General features: G+C 36.2%; 1 protein-coding gene across 3 annotated transcripts in view; it reads left to right on the top strand.

Moving 5' to 3' along the window:
• Positions 1 to 17840, top strand: part of PDS5A (PDS5 cohesin associated factor A) — a 70494-nt gene that overhangs the window by 29223 nt on the left and 23431 nt on the right. For all 3 annotated transcript variants that reach the window (XM_088131216.1, XM_088131215.1, XM_088131214.1), the window contains exons 3-18: positions 3087 to 3290; positions 4083 to 4169; positions 4491 to 4588; positions 5602 to 5728; positions 6558 to 6638; positions 8964 to 9104; positions 10451 to 10566; positions 11210 to 11304; positions 11827 to 11972; positions 12491 to 12642; positions 12939 to 13052; positions 13534 to 13615; positions 14106 to 14154; positions 14240 to 14379; positions 16505 to 16620; positions 17678 to 17783. In XM_088131216.1, the coding sequence (XP_087987342.1) occupies positions 3087 to 3290; positions 4083 to 4169; positions 4491 to 4588; positions 5602 to 5728; positions 6558 to 6638; positions 8964 to 9104; positions 10451 to 10566; positions 11210 to 11304; positions 11827 to 11972; positions 12491 to 12642; positions 12939 to 13052; positions 13534 to 13615; positions 14106 to 14154; positions 14240 to 14379; positions 16505 to 16620; positions 17678 to 17783 (1854 nt within the window). The remainder of the gene's footprint in view (positions 1 to 3086; positions 3291 to 4082; positions 4170 to 4490; positions 4589 to 5601; positions 5729 to 6557; positions 6639 to 8963; positions 9105 to 10450; positions 10567 to 11209; positions 11305 to 11826; positions 11973 to 12490; positions 12643 to 12938; positions 13053 to 13533; positions 13616 to 14105; positions 14155 to 14239; positions 14380 to 16504; positions 16621 to 17677; positions 17784 to 17840) is intronic.

Below are 17840 nucleotides of genomic sequence, written 5' to 3'. Positions count from 1 at the left end.
GGAAGAAGGGAAGATCTGGTATATATTACTAAAATCTGGCTGGGCAGCAATAGGAATGTTGCTGTGTCAAAGATGTAACTACCCAGGATTCAGATCTAGCTGCAGTGCCAAGGCCAAGGAAGAAAGGTAAACACAATCATAGATGAGACTCTCAAGGTGATGAGGTACATTGCCCCAGAAGAGGTTGTATGTAAGTGCCTGTGTGTGGAACTGGGCTACAGAGACAAAGTAGGACTGCTGGTCAGCAGCAGTCCTACCTGAGCTCCTGAACATTGTCTTGGAGATAGAGTTGGAATTCTGGAGGCTTTTATTCTTGAATGAGCAACGTCCATTCTCTGGAGGAAGGGCAGTCCATACTCAGTGTAAAAGTATAAATTAATGTGGATATTAAACAGAAATTAAAGCATTAATTCTGTTACATGTCTTGATAAAAGTATGAATTGTAGTCTTATCTATGTTTTGTACTTAAGGTTGTTCTGCGTGCACATATTTCTAATATTGTTGCACTTATGGAGATTAAGTAGATATATTTATATGGCTGTGTGAGGGGGTATTTTTACAGAGTTTGAAGACTATAGAGAAAGCAACAAAAAAGTCAAAATTCCCTAGGGACAAATAAAATTACAAAAGAAATCTTACAAAAGTTAATTTAATAGTTTTGAGTCTTGTTTGTTGTTGAGTTCATCAATCTCTTAACAGCACTTAAAGCCTGTTAATGGAAATTATTCCATGAGGAATTATAATTGATTAATTGTATATAAGATAGGACAAATATTGTTAATGCTGTTATGTCCATATACTTTCTTTCTGATAGTACATTTTCTGATCAGTTAGGGGAGAATATAGGAAGTATATCGCTGAGGTAGAATTCAGGCTCCTAAGTACCAAGGAAGACCTGATGGGACCTGATGTTTGAATTATGTATGAGTTGACCTTGGGTGAACTTGAAAAGTATGGTTGGGAGATCAGTAAGAACACTTCAGGTTGTTGGCTAGACTAGGAAGTAGAAAAAAAAAATTACCTAGAAGAAAGTAATGGTAAAGAGCTTCCATAATGTTGCCAAAGAATACTACCTGTATTTGTCCACTAGTAGTTTAACTCCATTCAAGGAGTCTTTGTTTTTTAACCTTTGAATCACATGGATTTAGGGCAGGTACATAGTTTGATTTTTTTTTCCTTGAACGAGATATCTATTGGAGACAACTCCTGAGGCAACAACTCAGAAGAATAAATATATATTTCTCATATTTTGAGAGACAACCTTATAACCTGAAGAGAATTCAGAAAACCTGAATTTAAATCTTAGGTTTTAAATTTAAATTTGAAATTCAATTTTAGCTTTCTTTCACAGAGTTAACTGATACAGGGTGCTATAAAATCATGAGTTTTGTATAATAAGATAACTATCACTTTTTAGTTGTCATGAGTGTAATGATTTTTAAATCAGTTGAATGCAGTGTACATGACTGGATTTTGAGCACATTATATAACACAACATCCTAATGTGTAATTTCCTGTTTGATTTTTATTGTCTAGTACAATATGTGGTATAGTGGTGAAGGTGTTGGACTAGGACCCTGGACATCCATGTTCAAGTCCACCCTCAGCCACAGAAGTCCACTGGGTGAGTTTGGGTCAGTCACTCTTTTTCAGGCCTACCTAACTCACTAGGTTGTTTTGGAGAAAAATTGGAAGAGGGAATGCTGTGTAGAGTGCCTTGAACTGGAAGAAAATAGCACAATCAATCAATCAATCAATCGATCAAGCTATTTAGGCCTATGAACAGAATTATCTAATTTTTAGACATTGCTCTTTTTTTTTCTTTTTTCTTTTGGCCAGTGTCTACCCATCACCAACGCATCCTGTTTTTGATTGACAAAAGAGATGCTTCAGGGACACTGTTTTTAGGCACTTCCAGAGGCTATTGTAAGGTGGAAGAAGACACTATCAGTCTCACCTTACATTTGTGAGGACTAAGTATGCTTTATTCAAGAAAGTTGCTGAAGCAAGCTAGGTTTTCTGCTGTGGACCTATGGTGGAAGACCCAGAATGTGCAGAAAGACACAGATCAGTCTTTGAACTTGATTCCAAACAGCTGATTGGGAACTGGAAAAGGCTACTATAGAAGACTCAACTTCTTTAAGGAGTTGCATACTGATACCATGTTTATATTGCTGAGGATTCCAAAGCATCTTTTGAGAACAAATCTGAAGTGCTGCGCAGCTCTAAGTATCCATTAGTGTCTTTTGGTCTGAAAAACGGAAACGAAAGTGGAGCAGACTCTCTCCATTCTAGATCCCCAAATAATTTAAATTTGATCTAAAAATTGGGGGGGAGGGAATCCTTCTGACCATACTTGGGAATCTTCAGGCTTGAAAGAAGGAAGAGAAATTTTGGTTGCACAAGCAAAATTTTGTTTGCATAGAAAACTATTGACATTTTGGGGACTTTTAACTGAATCTCTTGTCTTTAATCTTATAATAAATTTTGTTTTTTTTAAACTTTTCATTGCTTTAGAGTACTTTACCTTAGAGAAAATGCTTAATTATTTTAAGTTTATTAAAGCAATCTATTGGTCCTTTTGACATATGAATTCATCTGTTATCTGAGGTTTTCTTCTTGGTATCCTTATCTTCTATAGCAGCCTTTTAGTGATAGTCTTATTCTGTTAGAGTATTTTCCTCAGCTTATATGCATTCCATTTTCATATCAGGAAAAGTATCTTTTTATATTCCAGGCGGTGGAGATTTTTTTCTCTTACTCTTAAACAGTACAGATATGTTATCATGGTGTGCCTCCTTAATGATTTTATTTTTAATTTTTGTTTGTTGCTTTTAATCTTATTTTTATATACTCCATTATATTGTTTTGTTTTTCTCTATTTTATTCGGACTTTAAACATGTCTGCAAAATGTCATATTGAAGATGCAATACGTATATTAAAGGTTGAATAAGTTAATTATGCGAGCATTAAACAAGAATCTTGTAAGGCATACAATTGCCAAATTGTTGTTTTCAATTAATCGTATATCATATTATGAGTTGGGTGAAAATAGGAAATGTTTATATTGTTTGTTGATTCCTAGATGGTAGTGAAAACATTTATGGATATGGACCAGGATTCAGAAGATGAGAAACAACAATATCTCCCCTTAGCCTTGCACCTTGCATCAGAATTCTTCCTCAGGAATCCCAATAAAGATGTCCGTCTCCTTGTAGCTTGTTGCTTGGCTGATATTTTTCGAATTTATGCCCCAGAAGCACCATATACTTCACATGATAAACTCAAGGTAAAACAAATTATTTCCATCTTCTTTGGCTCTTGGAATTTTCAAAGAAATGGGTAAGTTGTCTCACTACCTCAGAAACAGATAGTACCATAATGCAGATGTAATAATAAACCAGGATTAATTGTTATGGGAACAAACTGAGGCAGCTTTTAACCTTGCAACCTCCCCTCCCAAAGGGAGAATAAGTAGAAGTGTTTGCTTTGTTTTTTGTTGGAAAAAAAATGCAGATTGTATATATGACCCCAGGGAGACTGAATTCTAGAGTTTAAAATGTGTTTAATTTTAGCCTTCGTTTGTTGGATACAAACTGTATGAATCAGAAATGGACATAAAATTTAAGATATTGCCAACTAAGGGGGAGGGGTATATGAATTCAAGACATATGTAGCTTTGTTTGTGTAAGGTTAAGCAGTGGTGCTTAAATACCTTCCACAAAAGATATTTATTTCAATATATGGAGGAACTGGCATGAACAGATGTTTGGAGATTACAAACTCATTTGCTTAATTAGGTTCTCTTTATCTAGTTTTAGGACTTGTGTGAAGAACAGATCACATTTTAGGTCATATTTATCATGCTTAGGTCATATTTATGCAGAAATAATTGAAAATTCAAAAGAGTTCACAAACTTTTAAGCACCACTATAGTTAATCATTATATCTGAATTCCTTTGTGAATTTTCTTAATACTGAGAGTATCGCTTAAATTAAAAAGAACTAGATAGAACTCTAATGACAGCAATGTTCCCATGTCTTGATCCACTTTTTAAAAATCTTCCTCCTTGTTTTGCAGGATATATTTTTGTTTATTACAAGACAGTTAAAAGGATTAGAGGACACTAAAAGCCCTCAATTTAACAGATACTTTTACTTATTAGAGGTAAGAATCTTTATCAATTTAAACCAAATATATATCAGTGCTCAACAGAACTGCAGTTATGTTTATGATTGTTGTAGCTTAATATATGCTTTTTCAATTTCTGTTGAAAACCAACAAGACAAAATACTTTTGGCTTTGCTCCTATTTTTATTTTAATATATCACAGCATACAGAAAATATGATATCTTACCATGCATTTTTCAACAAACCAGTGTTTTATTTATCATATCGGCAAGCTATTTTGAGGATTATGCTAACTTTTTGCCATATATGTGGAGTTCAGCTTGAAATGATAATGATAATGCTTTGTTTTTGTTATAGAATTTAGCTTGGGTTAAATCTTACAACATCTGCTTTGAGTTGGAAGATTGCAATGAAATTTTTATTCAGCTTTTTAGGACTCTCTTTTCAGTTATCAAGTAAGTTGGAGTACTCCCACCTCTTACGCAGACATTCATTCATTCATATGTCACATTTATATGGCCGCCCATCTCACACAAAGTGACTTTGGGCGGCATATGTTAATTGTGTTATGTTAATAAAGATATGTATTCTTATACAACATAATTATGTTTTATTGCAACTTTATAAAACAGTACTAGCAATATTAAACATGAACCTTGTGGATTGCAAAAATAAATTCTGTAATGGCAGAATTACCTAGCTGAGAACTGCACCATGGCAACCACAGGCATGCTTAAACATCAAAGTCAAGGTCTTTATATCTTATGAATCTAATATACAAGTAATGAGCATGAAAGAGGTTTGTGAACATTTTGCTTCTCTATAGCTTCCATTCAGTTCTGTGAGTCAAAATAATTAACTGGCAAGACAATTGGTGGAGGACAAAGATATAGTAATCTGAAAGAACCAAGGGCAGTTTTAATTTATTTATCCAGCATTGTCCATAATTGTAACACATTATCTTCCCATATAAAAATACATATTTCTGCCTTTGGGGTGCTGCTATATTGAGAAGAAACTAACTGTTCACCCGGAATTGGTAAATTCATTTTGCATTAAGAGTGACTTCATTTCAGAGCAGAGATGTTAGGAATCTTTGTGATATACAGTGTACCCCTGTCTCTTCATCCTAAGGAAGGGATTTTGGTAATCAGTGTTAATGCTGCAGTGGAGGAGGCAACAACAAGCACCACCTGGATTAGTGGGAGAGGCATGGGAAAAACAGAAGAACCAGAGTAACTTTCAGTTGTGCTGTTTCCCAGTCCAATCAAGGAGAGAAAGCCCTTTGAATAATCTAAATGTATAGTTATGTCTAAACTTAAAATGTCATTCATATGGCCCAGTCATTTTTATTAAATCAGGTGGAAAAAATTATTAACTTGACTGTAATTTAGTAACAAGATTTTTTAATTGAGTAGCACCACTATTGTCAATTAATAATCTATTCTAATTTTAATGTTATATTTAGCAATAGCCACAACCAGAAAGTCCAAATGCATATGCTAGATTTGATGAGTTCTATCATCATGGAAGGCGATGGAGTGACTCAAGAACTATTGGACTCAATTCTTATCAACCTCATTCCTGCACACAAGGTTTGCAAAGACAAAAAAGTTCTTCCTCCCATTCTTGTGATATAAATTTAAAGTCTTATCTTACAGGATGTTTTGCCAAAATAATAGAAAGCTTGCTGGCCTTCTGCTGATCTTTGCTTTCTCTTGTTCCTACTGGTGCTTAATGGTTGCAATCTCATTTTTAAATGCACAAATGTTCAGAAGAGTTATAAGGGAGATGTTGATAAAAGCAACAACTAGGCACTTGGCATGTGTTTATCTTATATTTTGTTGTCAACATATAATTAGTGAAGTTATACTTAGTGGGCCTATTAGGGCAGTTTTTAAAAAGTTGTTTTAAATTGGAGGTTAGCGATTGGTCTGTTAAGTCATTGGGTGAATCATGCAATGATGTAGACAATTTTACAAGATCATAGAGCTTGATGAACTTATGAGGTTTAGGCCATTGTTTAATTTTTTGTTAAATTTTGGAGATCTCTGAGTACCATATTACCAACTTAGAATTTATGACTCTTCCTGACCAAAAAGAGAAGGTTAAACAATGGAATTAGGAAGATTTTATGTACATACCAAACTAGAATGTTGCTGAATCATATTTTACTATCTATAAAGAGGACAGGTGTATAGTAAGGTTGTTCATGAATGCAAGGTTTGCATCTTTTACCCACCGGGGGGCGGGGAGGAGAGAGGTTTGTAATTTGTTCTCTCTCTGTCTGTCTGTCTGTCTGTCTTTCTTGTATAGGTGCATACTTTAAGGTCTGTCTCATATCTTGTGTTCAGAAATCTCTATCTAGTATAAATTACTTGATAACCACTGTATTTTTCTTAAACATTTTTCTCTTTATTCTAGAACCTTAATAAACAGGCATTTGATCTTGCAAAAGTCTTGTTGAAAAGAACAGTCCAAACCATTGAGCCATGCATTGCCAATGTATGTAATATATGTTTTAACATACTAGTGATTGCTACATTTTTAAATCTTTACTTGTTTTGAATATTTCCGTGGATTCATCACAGCAAATTAGTAAAATTTGAAAATGAGTATTGATACTTTACATGCTCTATTAGACAGTTACTTAGCAATCATAATCCCCCTTCTTTTACACAGCTCTCTTCCCGCTTTTTCAGTCAGAGATAAGCCAAACTCATGTAGGTTCATGACAGAATCATACTGTTGGCCAGCTTAGCTAGCTGACGTTGTCTGCTGGTAAACAGAAGAAAATAGTGGCTGTAGCACATTGATTTTTAGACTCTCCTACTTCTAGAGGTAGAATTAATTAACAGTGATGTGGGTTATATATGTCTATCTGGAAGTATTACTTGCTATAAATGCTTACAAAGTGCCTGAATAAAAAACTGCAAGCAAATTGTAGAAAAATATGAGTTTTTTAATAAAAACTAGTTTTAAAGCCTTGTACCTACATTAAATAAAACACTAAAGATAATTCATTCAAATAGGATTATCTGTTAACTATGAATCTGTTTGTGATGCAGAGATGGAACTGAAAGGTTTTGTGTGTTAAAAATACTGTTAGCTAAAATTATTAATTATGTTGTATCATGTTACAAAATAATCATCTTATACAAGCCCATCAATATGATTCTAGCTGCAGCTACCTCTTAAATTGGGTACAGGTAGTCCTCGACTTACGACCACAACTGGGATTGGAATTTCCATTGCTAAGCGATGCAGTCATAAAGCAAGATGCTATGTTACTGCATTGCTTAATGACTGCAATCCTGGCAATTCCCAGTGAATTTCACTATTCGTTAGCCAAGGACCCACCCCAATCCAAGTCATCCAATCCTGAGCCTCAGTAAGGTAAGGGTCTGCCTCCAATTCCCTCCACCCGCATATCTCCTGCCCACCTCTACCCTTTTGGCCGCCCTGCACCCTGCCTGGGGCAGCAAGCAGCCCCAGAACCTCAGAGGTCCCTGAGCTGCAGCACAGCATGAAGCTGCAGCCTGCCCCAGCAAGCATTCGTTCACCCAGCTGCCTTCTCTCCTAGTTCCCTGCACCAATCTTTCGCCTTTTTCACCCAGCCACCACAGCCGTAGCAGAAGTATCTCACTGCCTTTGCTGTCTCCTTTTCAGACCCAGCTTCTCTAGCAAATGTATCCTCCACAGGGCAGGTTTCTTTCCAAAGTCTCCGTGCTGTCTTCAGAAACCTGCCCTGTCTTTACGAAAGCTCCGTGAACACAGTGTAGGTTTCCAAAGACAGCGTTCTGAAGGCTCAGGGAGCCACGTAAAGGATATGTTCCCCAGAGAAACTGGGTCTGAAAAGGAGACAGCAAAGGCAGCAAGGCACTTCTGCTTTGACCATGGCAGCTGGGCGAAAAAGGTGAAAGGTCGGTGTGGGGAACTGGGAGAGAAGGCAGCTGGGTGGACGCATGCTTGCTGGGGCAGGCTCGGGCTTCATGCTTCTTGCAGCCCCAGAGCTGTGCAGTCCTGGGCTGCTTGTCACTCCGCAAGGCAGGGTGCAGGGTGGCCAAAAGGGCAGAGATGGGGGGGAGATAGGCGGGTGGAGGCAGTTGAAGCGCCTCTGCGGTCATAAGCGCAGGTGGGCTGCCAAGCACCAGAACTTTGATCACATGACTGTGGGGCGCTGCAACAGCTGTAACTTTGGGCTCAGGTCATAAGTCCCTTCATTCAGTGCCATTGTAATTTTGAACGATTGCTGAACGAATGGTTGTAAGTCAAGGACTATCTGTAGTATGATGGCTAATTCTCTTTTCAAAGCTGCTTGCTTTAGTCTCATTTGCAGGATATCAGATACTAATAGACTGACTACCAGACAATGCTGTTCTGCATTGAAATAGAATGTTAATCTTTTAATTTGTAGTGTCCTTGGGAAATAGACTTGCTGCCTAAAATGTGTTAAACTCCACAGGAGAGTCTTGCTTTGGCACTTTGGAAATTATTTCTCCATTTTTTAATGACTGTTGGTGTCTACCCTTTCTTAATTGGCTCTACAACTTGAGACAGGAATTCTTAATGGCTTTCACTGCCTTGAGGAGGATATTGGCATCCTGCAGTCCGCTCCAGCGCATGTGTGAGAGCGATAGAAGTTCATCTTTGATACTGCCTGTTGAATAGAAATTGTCTGTTTCTATAGTGAAACCACAGTACCTTAAATACTTAACACAGTTTTGCAAAGATGTGATAGAGTTATGGTGACAATCAAAGCAGTTAAAATTTGTAGGCGCTTCTTTGAAAATATTTACTCTTTAAAATAACCTTTTTCTCTCTTATTAGTTTTTTAATCAGGTTTTGGTACTAGGAAAGTCTTCTGTGAGTGACTTGTCTGAGCACATATTTGATCTAATACAAGAACTTTTCGCTATCGATCCTAATTTACTGTTGTCTGTCATGCCACAGCTTGAGTTCAAGCTGAAGGTAAGAAGAATTCATCTTACATCAGATTCTGTATATGTGAAAATCTGTAGCATTTGCACAAGGCAGGTAGGGGAAAAGCGAGTCTGTTCGTTATGCACTTTTGCATGTTGTTGAGAAGCAGGTACAAAACGGTAGAAGTGGAGAGGTTGCGCTGAAATGTGTGTTTTGCTGTTTTGACATAATTATGGTTAAGGACAGGCATGCATGCTAGCAGGAAGCTGTGTGGTTTTAAGAACAAATTTGTTTTTGCACTTGCCAATGGAAGTGGCTATATCTTGGGCAAGTTCCAAAGAATCACTGGCTCACTGGCATGTTTATGAAACATAGAATAAGTTCATAGCTGAATGGCAGACTGCTTTCGAAATATGAGGGGACCTATAGATGGATAGGACTAGTCAATGATACAACGTGGAATTACCTCTTAAAATTTTCTAGCAGTCACAAGGCACAGCCATGTCTGAAACAGCTATTTTGGTCGTGTCTTTTGCCTGATAGAGTGATAAAAGTATTTGTTCCAATTAAAGCATGAGGCCGAGTTCGTTAAAGCATCAGTTCAACTGTGAATGCTTCTGTTGGCCTCCATCAGTTCCCCAGGTGACCTGGATACATTTTCTGAACATTTTTATTTTTAAAAACTAGGAAACTAATTTTTTAAAAAACACATTGCACATTGTGGACATTGCAAAACAGCAGCCTTCAGTATCTCACTTATTCACAAGAGAACGTCTGGACTCAGTATCGACTCTGTAGGCATTTTTTGAAAATACAAATTAAGAGGTGGCTGTAGTATTGTACTTTTTGTTTCAAATGCCCACCTGCCAGTAAAAAATGAAGTTACTTTGAGGTGGAATAAAGCAGATGGAGGAGTACAGGAGAACGGGGAGCAATCTCACCCATTTGTCTTCTGGTAACAAAGTTCTTTCATGACTGGCCATGCCACCATGATAGCCATTTTGTAAACAGCAAGGCCCTCTGGCAGTTATTCTCTGAGAACGCTTAGGGCATCTCTTAAAATTCTAAGTGTGTCCTGTTGCCCCCAAAGGTGGTCTGATCCCAGCCCAGATCACCCTCATTATGTTGTATGCCATTTTTTGTCCGCCTAAACTGAGGTATCTCTTCATAGGCATGCCTTTTTTCTGTGACATTTTTGTAGTCCGTATGTAGAGTAACATACTGAACATGGGAAAGAATTTCATGTGGAATGCATAACTTAAAAACTTAGCATTAGTTTGATGTAGCTTATTTTATGGAACAAGAGCAAATGGTCTAATTACATAAATGTTATATCTGTACATTTCAGTTTAATGCTAACCTGGGGGGGGACCCTTTTCCTTTTCAATCGGCAGAGCAATGATGGAGAAGAACGCTTAGCTGTCGTAAGGCTTTTAGCGAAGTTATTTGGCTCTAAAGATTCTGACCTAGCAACACAAAATCGTCCACTCTGGCAGTGTTTTCTTGGCCGGTGAGAAATATACCCATATATTTTTAGTTGGGTTGATTTTAGCCATTCTTTTTCTGTAATATTTTTTTTTACTTTATTTTCCTCCTTCTTAAAAACCCTATACAAAATTTGTTTGTAATACAGTAAATATTATGTATCAGTTTTTCAGAGAAGTTATTTCTGATATTCATATAACATATTTTGAAGCAAAGCTATTTTGAGAGTCAGAATGCCACCTAGAATTTCCATGTTTTAACCAAATAGATTTTTTTCCTTGGTTTTATACAATATGCTGTTATTCATTCTTTGAAATAATATGCATGTACAGTGAATATATATATATATATGCATATGCATTCCCTTTGATAGATGAATGTAATTATTTTCTGCTTTATTTTAAGAAATCAAGTTTGATTTCAGAAATTATCCATTTAGCTATTTCTGTACAAGTTTTCCTGTTTTTTCCATGTTAAACTGAAAATATTTACTTTTTGTTCAGTTTATTGAATTTGCCTTATTTTGTGGGATATTCAGTATGTTGGATTTTGATATATTTACAGTATCTTGCATTCTGAAAGTGTATTTTCATAAAAGCATATTTAGTTTATTGTATTCAACATTGAAACCAAATATAATTTTGGATTAATATATTACTCTCCTCTAGATTCAATGATATTCATGTTCCTGTGAGATTAGAAAGTGTGAAATTTGCAAGTCATTGTTTAATGAACCATCCAGATTTAGCAAAAGACCTCACTGGTAAGATACTTTAATTCAGAAGAACTGAAGAAAAAAGCATGAGGATAATGGGTTCAGATAAATAATGTGGTGATATAATATGTCAGGTGGCTTGATTATTTTGTTCATTGTGAGGCTTAAAAGGCCTGTTGGAGGTACATCTTCATAGAAAGGATAGGAAATGATATCATGTTTATATCTTGCACTGCCCAACATATAAAATAAGAGTAAATGTTTATCAATCCATTTGTGAAATATGATCAAATTATCAGCTCAGTGCAGTAGGCTTTCTACAAACGGGACCTCCTCTTGGTTTCCTTTGTTCAGTTGCTTACTTACTTAACTTTGTATGTGCTTCTTGAACTCATATTTAGAAGTAAGTTTCATTGACTTCACTAATGCTAATGTCAGCTTTTGATGTGTTCTGCACATCAAATTACACCCTTGTAATTTTAATATTCCTGAAGGCTTTGCTCTTTAGTTGCAGGCACATGAATAACTTCTGTTTTTCAGTAGAAGTTATATACTTTTTTTTTAAAATAGAGTACTTAAAAGTCAGATCACATGATCCAGAAGAAGCCATCCGTCATGATGTCATTGTTACAATAATAACTGCTGGCAAAAGGGACCTTTCTTTAGTCAACGACCAGCTCCTTGGCTTTGTCAGAGAAAGGACACTGGACAAGCGGGTAAAGTGAATTGCATCTTATAATTCAGCATTTGAGGCTACCTGGATGTTTTGGGGATATGGATGGAAAGAAATTCCATGTTGTTTTAAAAATGAAAGTCAGCTATTGAAATGATCACTCAGTTATCAGTATCCTCTTTTATCTTGGAATGAGTCTGTAAAAATTGATGAGGTATTGAATTGGTATTTTATATTGAAAAATACAAAACCAACATTTTTTTGCTCATGAGTCTGTTCTGTATGTGAGATCATTTCCTACCATGGCTGCAATGTGTTTTTCAAAATAAAAGTAATTTCACAACATTTTGGCAGTTACACTGCTCAATACTGTATTGATTTTATCATTTAAAAATTATAATCTCAATTATCAATATAGTTTTTATAATGCCGTTAACATAAAAAATGTTGGCTTTTCCATGGTAACTTAGGCTACAAAGTTTCAGGCGTGTTCTGGTCATTAATTTTTAAGCTGAAGTTATTTATAACTTCACATTTCTGGGCATGTGTTTCTTTTTTAAGTGGCGGGTAAGAAAAGAAGCAATGATGGGACTTGCTCAGCTGTACAAGAAATACTGCCTTCATGCTGAAGCTGGAAAGGATGCAGCAGAGAAAGTGAGCTGGATAAAGGATAAACTTTTGCACATATATTATCAGAATAGCATTGATGACAAGTAAGTTGATGGATTTTCAGCCCTTTTCCCCAAAATAAAATCACAAAGCATTCTGACCTTCTCCCCATCCTTTATTAGAGACCAGACGTTTGGCTGGCAAGTTACGTCTGACAAATGCATGTTCACGTATTCCCCCTTCTCATATGTATTGTGGGAATGGAATGCATCCCTTGGCCACTGTGCCTTGCAAGTCTTGCTCTGCTGCATGTACATGTTTAGGACAGTGTGCCTTTTAAAAAACTTAATATTTTAAACTAAGCAATTTAAACAATACCTGCATTTATTTTCCTTTGCAGATTACTGGTGGAGAAAATCTTTGCTCAGTATCTTGTTCCGCATAATTTGGAAACAGAAGAGAGGATGAAGTGCTTGTATTATTTATATGCTAGCTTAGACCCAAATGCTGTTAAGTGAGTATAGCTTTTACTGGGAGAAAGCTACATTTTTAAATCAGTTTCACCAGTACTTTTAAATATTCTGTGCATAGACATTTAAAGTCAAATGTCTTGTAGCTCAGCAGGGTTTCTTCTCTGGCGTGATGGCCAGATAGTTGAAGTAATTAGCTAAATTGGATATCCAATAGAATTCAAGTCAAGGCAGTGTGCTGTTTCAGGGCTACTTAAAAAAAAAAGTACTCTGGGATGAATACTTAGGTATTGTTGGTGTACATGGATGGGGGAGTGTCAGAATTAAAAATTAAGAGATGGGAAGAATATTGAACTAAATACGAACATACCCTTTGAAAAAAGCATGTGATATTACTGAGGGTAGAAGAGTTGCCTCATAAAAAAGAAGCTGCTGGGTGGAGAGTGCCATGGAGCACCATATGCTATTTATACAATCATTAATTTTTTTCACGTTTTAACTTATTTTTCATGTCTTTATGCCCAGGGCATTGAATGAAATGTGGAAGTGCCAGAACATGCTTAGGAGTCATGTGCGGGAATTGCTAGATTTGCATAAAACACCCACTGTAGGTTTCAAAATAACATAATTGTTGTACTTTGCATATTTTGCTTTTTAATATTGCCTCTCTCTTAAAATTAATATGTTAAATGACTGTATTCTTTGAATTCTACTACTATTATTTCTCAAAATAACTGGCTATTAAGAGCTTGGTCATGAGTTTAATAACGAGACATAAATGTGGTAAAATCTATGGCACCAAGAATGATATGCTGTCATCTTGATGATGTCCTTTCCTATAAGGGAAAACTACTACCAACTTTTAAATATAATAATATATGAGCAAAATATGGATGGAATATGGGAAGAAAGAACAATCTCTTTAAAACATTGCAATCTGGCTTTTATAGGATACCTGATAATAGCTACATTCATTTGTTTCCAAATCTTAAAGGGGAATTTGGGGGAGGGTGGATTTATTATCAGTATAAACAGGTCAAACAAGAGTTATATGACAAATTTTCTATGTGAATGCTCATCTGAACTTCTCCTTTCAGTCAGAGGCAAACAGTGCTGCTATGTTTGGAAAGCTGATGACTATAGCAAGTAAGATCTCTTGATCAGAATTAAAATTTCAGTATAGGTTTAAAGGTGCTACTTGAATTGACACTTTTAAATTCTAATTCTGTAGAAAATCTTCCTGATCCTGGAAAAGCCCAGGATTTTGTGAAAAAGTTCAATCAAGTCCTTGGTGATGATGAGAAACTTCGTTCTCAACTTGAGGTGCTAATCAGTCCTACATGTTCCTGTAAACAGGCAGATATCTGTGTGGTAAGGCTTTTTTCTTTATTTTAAATGCTGATACCATATTCAGTTTAGAACATTTCTGAAAGGTTTGTAATTACTTAGGTTTTTGCCATGCTAAGAAGTCACAGTAGGTATAGCACCTAGCTGACCCTTGCTGAACTCAGAAAATCTAAGTTGAACATGCCCATGAAGTCATCAAGAGCTCATTTTGAATCAAGGGAGACTGTTTTATTTGTTAAATTACCGTATTTTTCCGTCTATAAGACGATACTTTTTTTCTAAAATCGTTACACTAAAAATTGAAAGGCGTCTTATGCAAGGAAGTAAGCCAAGGACAGAACTGCGTGGTTGCAAAACTGCCCATGCTTTGTCTCTGCAAACAGGCTTCCTCCTATCACGAGCCTTATGTAACTGACATCAGCTGATGCTGAACAAACCAATTGGAGGAAGTCTGTTTGGAGAGACAAACTATCGGGAGTTTCACTCGTGACTGAATGTAATCAGTTATGCAAAAGAGCATGGAAATAGAGCTGCAGAGAGACGGTTTGGACCTCCTCCCACTGAGTGTATCAGGTAAATGCTAACTAATTACTAAATAAAAATGTGTTCTGCACTATCTTTAAAATATTGATTTCTTAATTTTGGGTTGGAAAAGTGGGGGTCGTCTTGTACATGGGGGCGTCTTATAGATGGAAAAATACGGTATATCCCATTTTTCTTCAAGGAGCTCCAGATGGCTTAGATAGGAATCTCCTTTCACTTTTATTCCTGCAGCAGAAAACCTGTAAGGAGGACTGGGCAAAGAGAGCGGCCCATTGAGTTTCCATGGTTGAGGGTGGGCTTGAATCTGGATCTGCCCAGTCTTAGATCAGTACCTTAACTATCATAGCCATTCCTTATGCCCTCTGCACACATCAACCCTAAGCCTTCTAGCAGCTATAGTTGTTCTTGATGTTATTGTTACTATTATTCACAAAGCAATATCTTTTTTCAGGAAGGCATGCAGGTTCTTTTATTTTTTGGGGAATAATGGCACCAAAAGTTTGCTAATCCTTGCATTCATCTACCTCATAGATTGAAAATCTCATAGATTGAAAATTGCTTGTGTGGGCATGGAGGAGTGTCTGCTGATATTTGGAAGAAATTATTTTAGCCATTTTTGAGTTTTCTTGGACATGGGTTTATAAGCAGCATAATTTTCAATTTTATTATTTCCTCTTTTTTTTTTTTTTTGCAAAAGAGAGCTTGTTAGATTATGTTTTAATTGTAAAATGTTTAGCCATGCATCTAGCAGTTCACTGGGATGGTTTGTAGTCCCAGGAAGGGCAATATCTGGCTGACCTGGATGGGTTTGGAAGCTAAGTTTGCTGAGCTGGGCTTAGTTAGTATTTGAATGGGATACCAACTGGGAGCACTAGATGTGTAGGCTGGACTACATTCATACATAATCCCCTTTTAGGCTGAGCAGTATTATCCAAAGTGTTTAAAAATAATCAAGCTATAACTCAGTTCCTTATTAAAGTCAAAGATCAAAAGAATACAGATCACATAATGAATAAAATTACTAAAAAAATTAAAATCACTAAAAATGGGCAGAGTCAGCAAATGACATATAAGTACTAGACAATCATCTCCATATGGTATGAATTCTATTGGCAGTATAATAAAATTTAGAAACATAAAAACAAAGTCATTCTGATCCAACAAAAGAAAAGAAGATGGGTTTGTTTCAATAAGACTCAAGAAGATAAATAAATTAAGGCATGAGAGAAGAAAAAGAAAAGCAAATCTAGCTGAATCTGGTTTACAGTACTATTATTCCCTATACTCTTAACACACCCCCTGTCATTACAAACCATCCTTACTTCTACCACCAGTTCACAAGGGCCTTTTGTCCTTCATAGCCCAAGGAGATTTTACATTTGTGACTGCAGTAGCAGTTAGTGAGAAACCAGTAGCCACTGATGTGAAATGTTGTGCCTCCTTCAGATACTTAACAAAGACTGCAAAAAAACTGGTTCTGTTAGCAGTGTTTAATTATCTCCCATGTGTGTCATGAAAGTAACACGATTTTTAAAAACTATTTCTATTTGGCATATTGTGTGAGCACCTTCATCTTACTGTCCAATAAACCTTGTTGTGTTTTCAGAGGGAAATAGCCCGGAAACTTGCAAATCCTAAGCAACCAACTAATCCTTTCCTAGAGATGGTAAAGTTTCTTTTAGAAAGAATTGCTCCTGTACATATTGACTCAGAAGCTATCAGGTAAGTGCAGTATGTAGCAATTTTCACAGCACAACTTTTTAAAAATAGCAGGTCATTGGCTGGTAGGAGTATCTCTTTATTTTGATCCATACGTTGATTTCTTTTTAAGAATTCGATTAGGACTGGCTCTCAAGAGTTTTTGTACTGAGGCCTGAATGTATATTGATGTTGTCATCTCTCTTGCCTGCTCTTTATCTGGCAGCGTTTATCTTAGATGTGGATGGGGACACGTATTATATTCTCTTCCCATTTACTCAGAGGACAAGTTTATCGTGAACAATTACAACATTATTTACCAATAGCATTGTATGAACAGGGTTTGATAAGTTATTTCTTTTTAAAAAGGCAGATCAACATATGCTTAATTACAAAATGAAATGTTTAGCTTGTCACAAGGGGTTCTTCTTTTCTCGTGTTTCAGAGGTACTGTTTATCTCCTTTCCTGTTCCTCTCCCTTTTTCCCCCTTCAGTCTGTCTGTCAACTTCCCATTAGGGATTCAGCAGTCTGTAAATATTAATAATAATAATAATAATAATAATAATAATATGCCATTCTCCTTTATTACCCCCTAAGTTCTTTGAGCTTTTCAACTATCTTTCTTATAAGAAAATGGCCAGGTAATTCTTCACTTGCCTTCTAGCAGAACAACAAAATGCCCTCTCGTTACAAGGTTAGTAACACATGAAAAAGATTATAGGAGTTAGGAGTGTACGAGCATTTCATCATGTTCCAATCCTGGAACAGCATTTCAGAAGAGGTCTCTCTCAGGAAAGGGCATTCTGAGGTTGGAATAGCTTGTTCCAGGGTTGGAAAGTTTTGCATACTCCTGGTGGAAATTTCCTTTTAAAAGTGAAATAGAAATAGTTGAACACAAGATCTAAAGAATTGTGAAAATAAACAAGAATTTCCTTGCTTGTTGGATGAGAATGAGAATGTTGGCTTTGATAGATAAATGGGTGAGTTGTAAAAAGGGAATAGATTGAATGTGTAAAATATATAAGCAGTGATTCTTCATATAACTGAGATATACGTTTTTTTTTTAATGTCTTGCTTTAGTGCATTAGTAAAGCTGATGAATAAATCAATAGAAGGGACCGCCGATGATGAAGAGGAGGGCGTAAGTCCTGATACAGCAATTCGTTCAGGGCTTGAACTTCTCAAGGTATTGCATGTTAAATCACTCAGCTAGTATTACATATGAATTGACTGTGGCTCAACC

Source organism: Python bivittatus, unplaced genomic scaffold, assembly GCF_059951505.1.
Source record: "Python bivittatus isolate LINGU-HERP-01145 unplaced genomic scaffold, Pbiv_v1 ctg000970_np1212, whole genome shotgun sequence".
Lineage (NCBI taxonomy): Eukaryota > Metazoa > Chordata > Lepidosauria > Squamata > Pythonidae > Python > Python bivittatus.
This window is presented reverse-complemented; position numbering and strand designations above follow the sequence as displayed.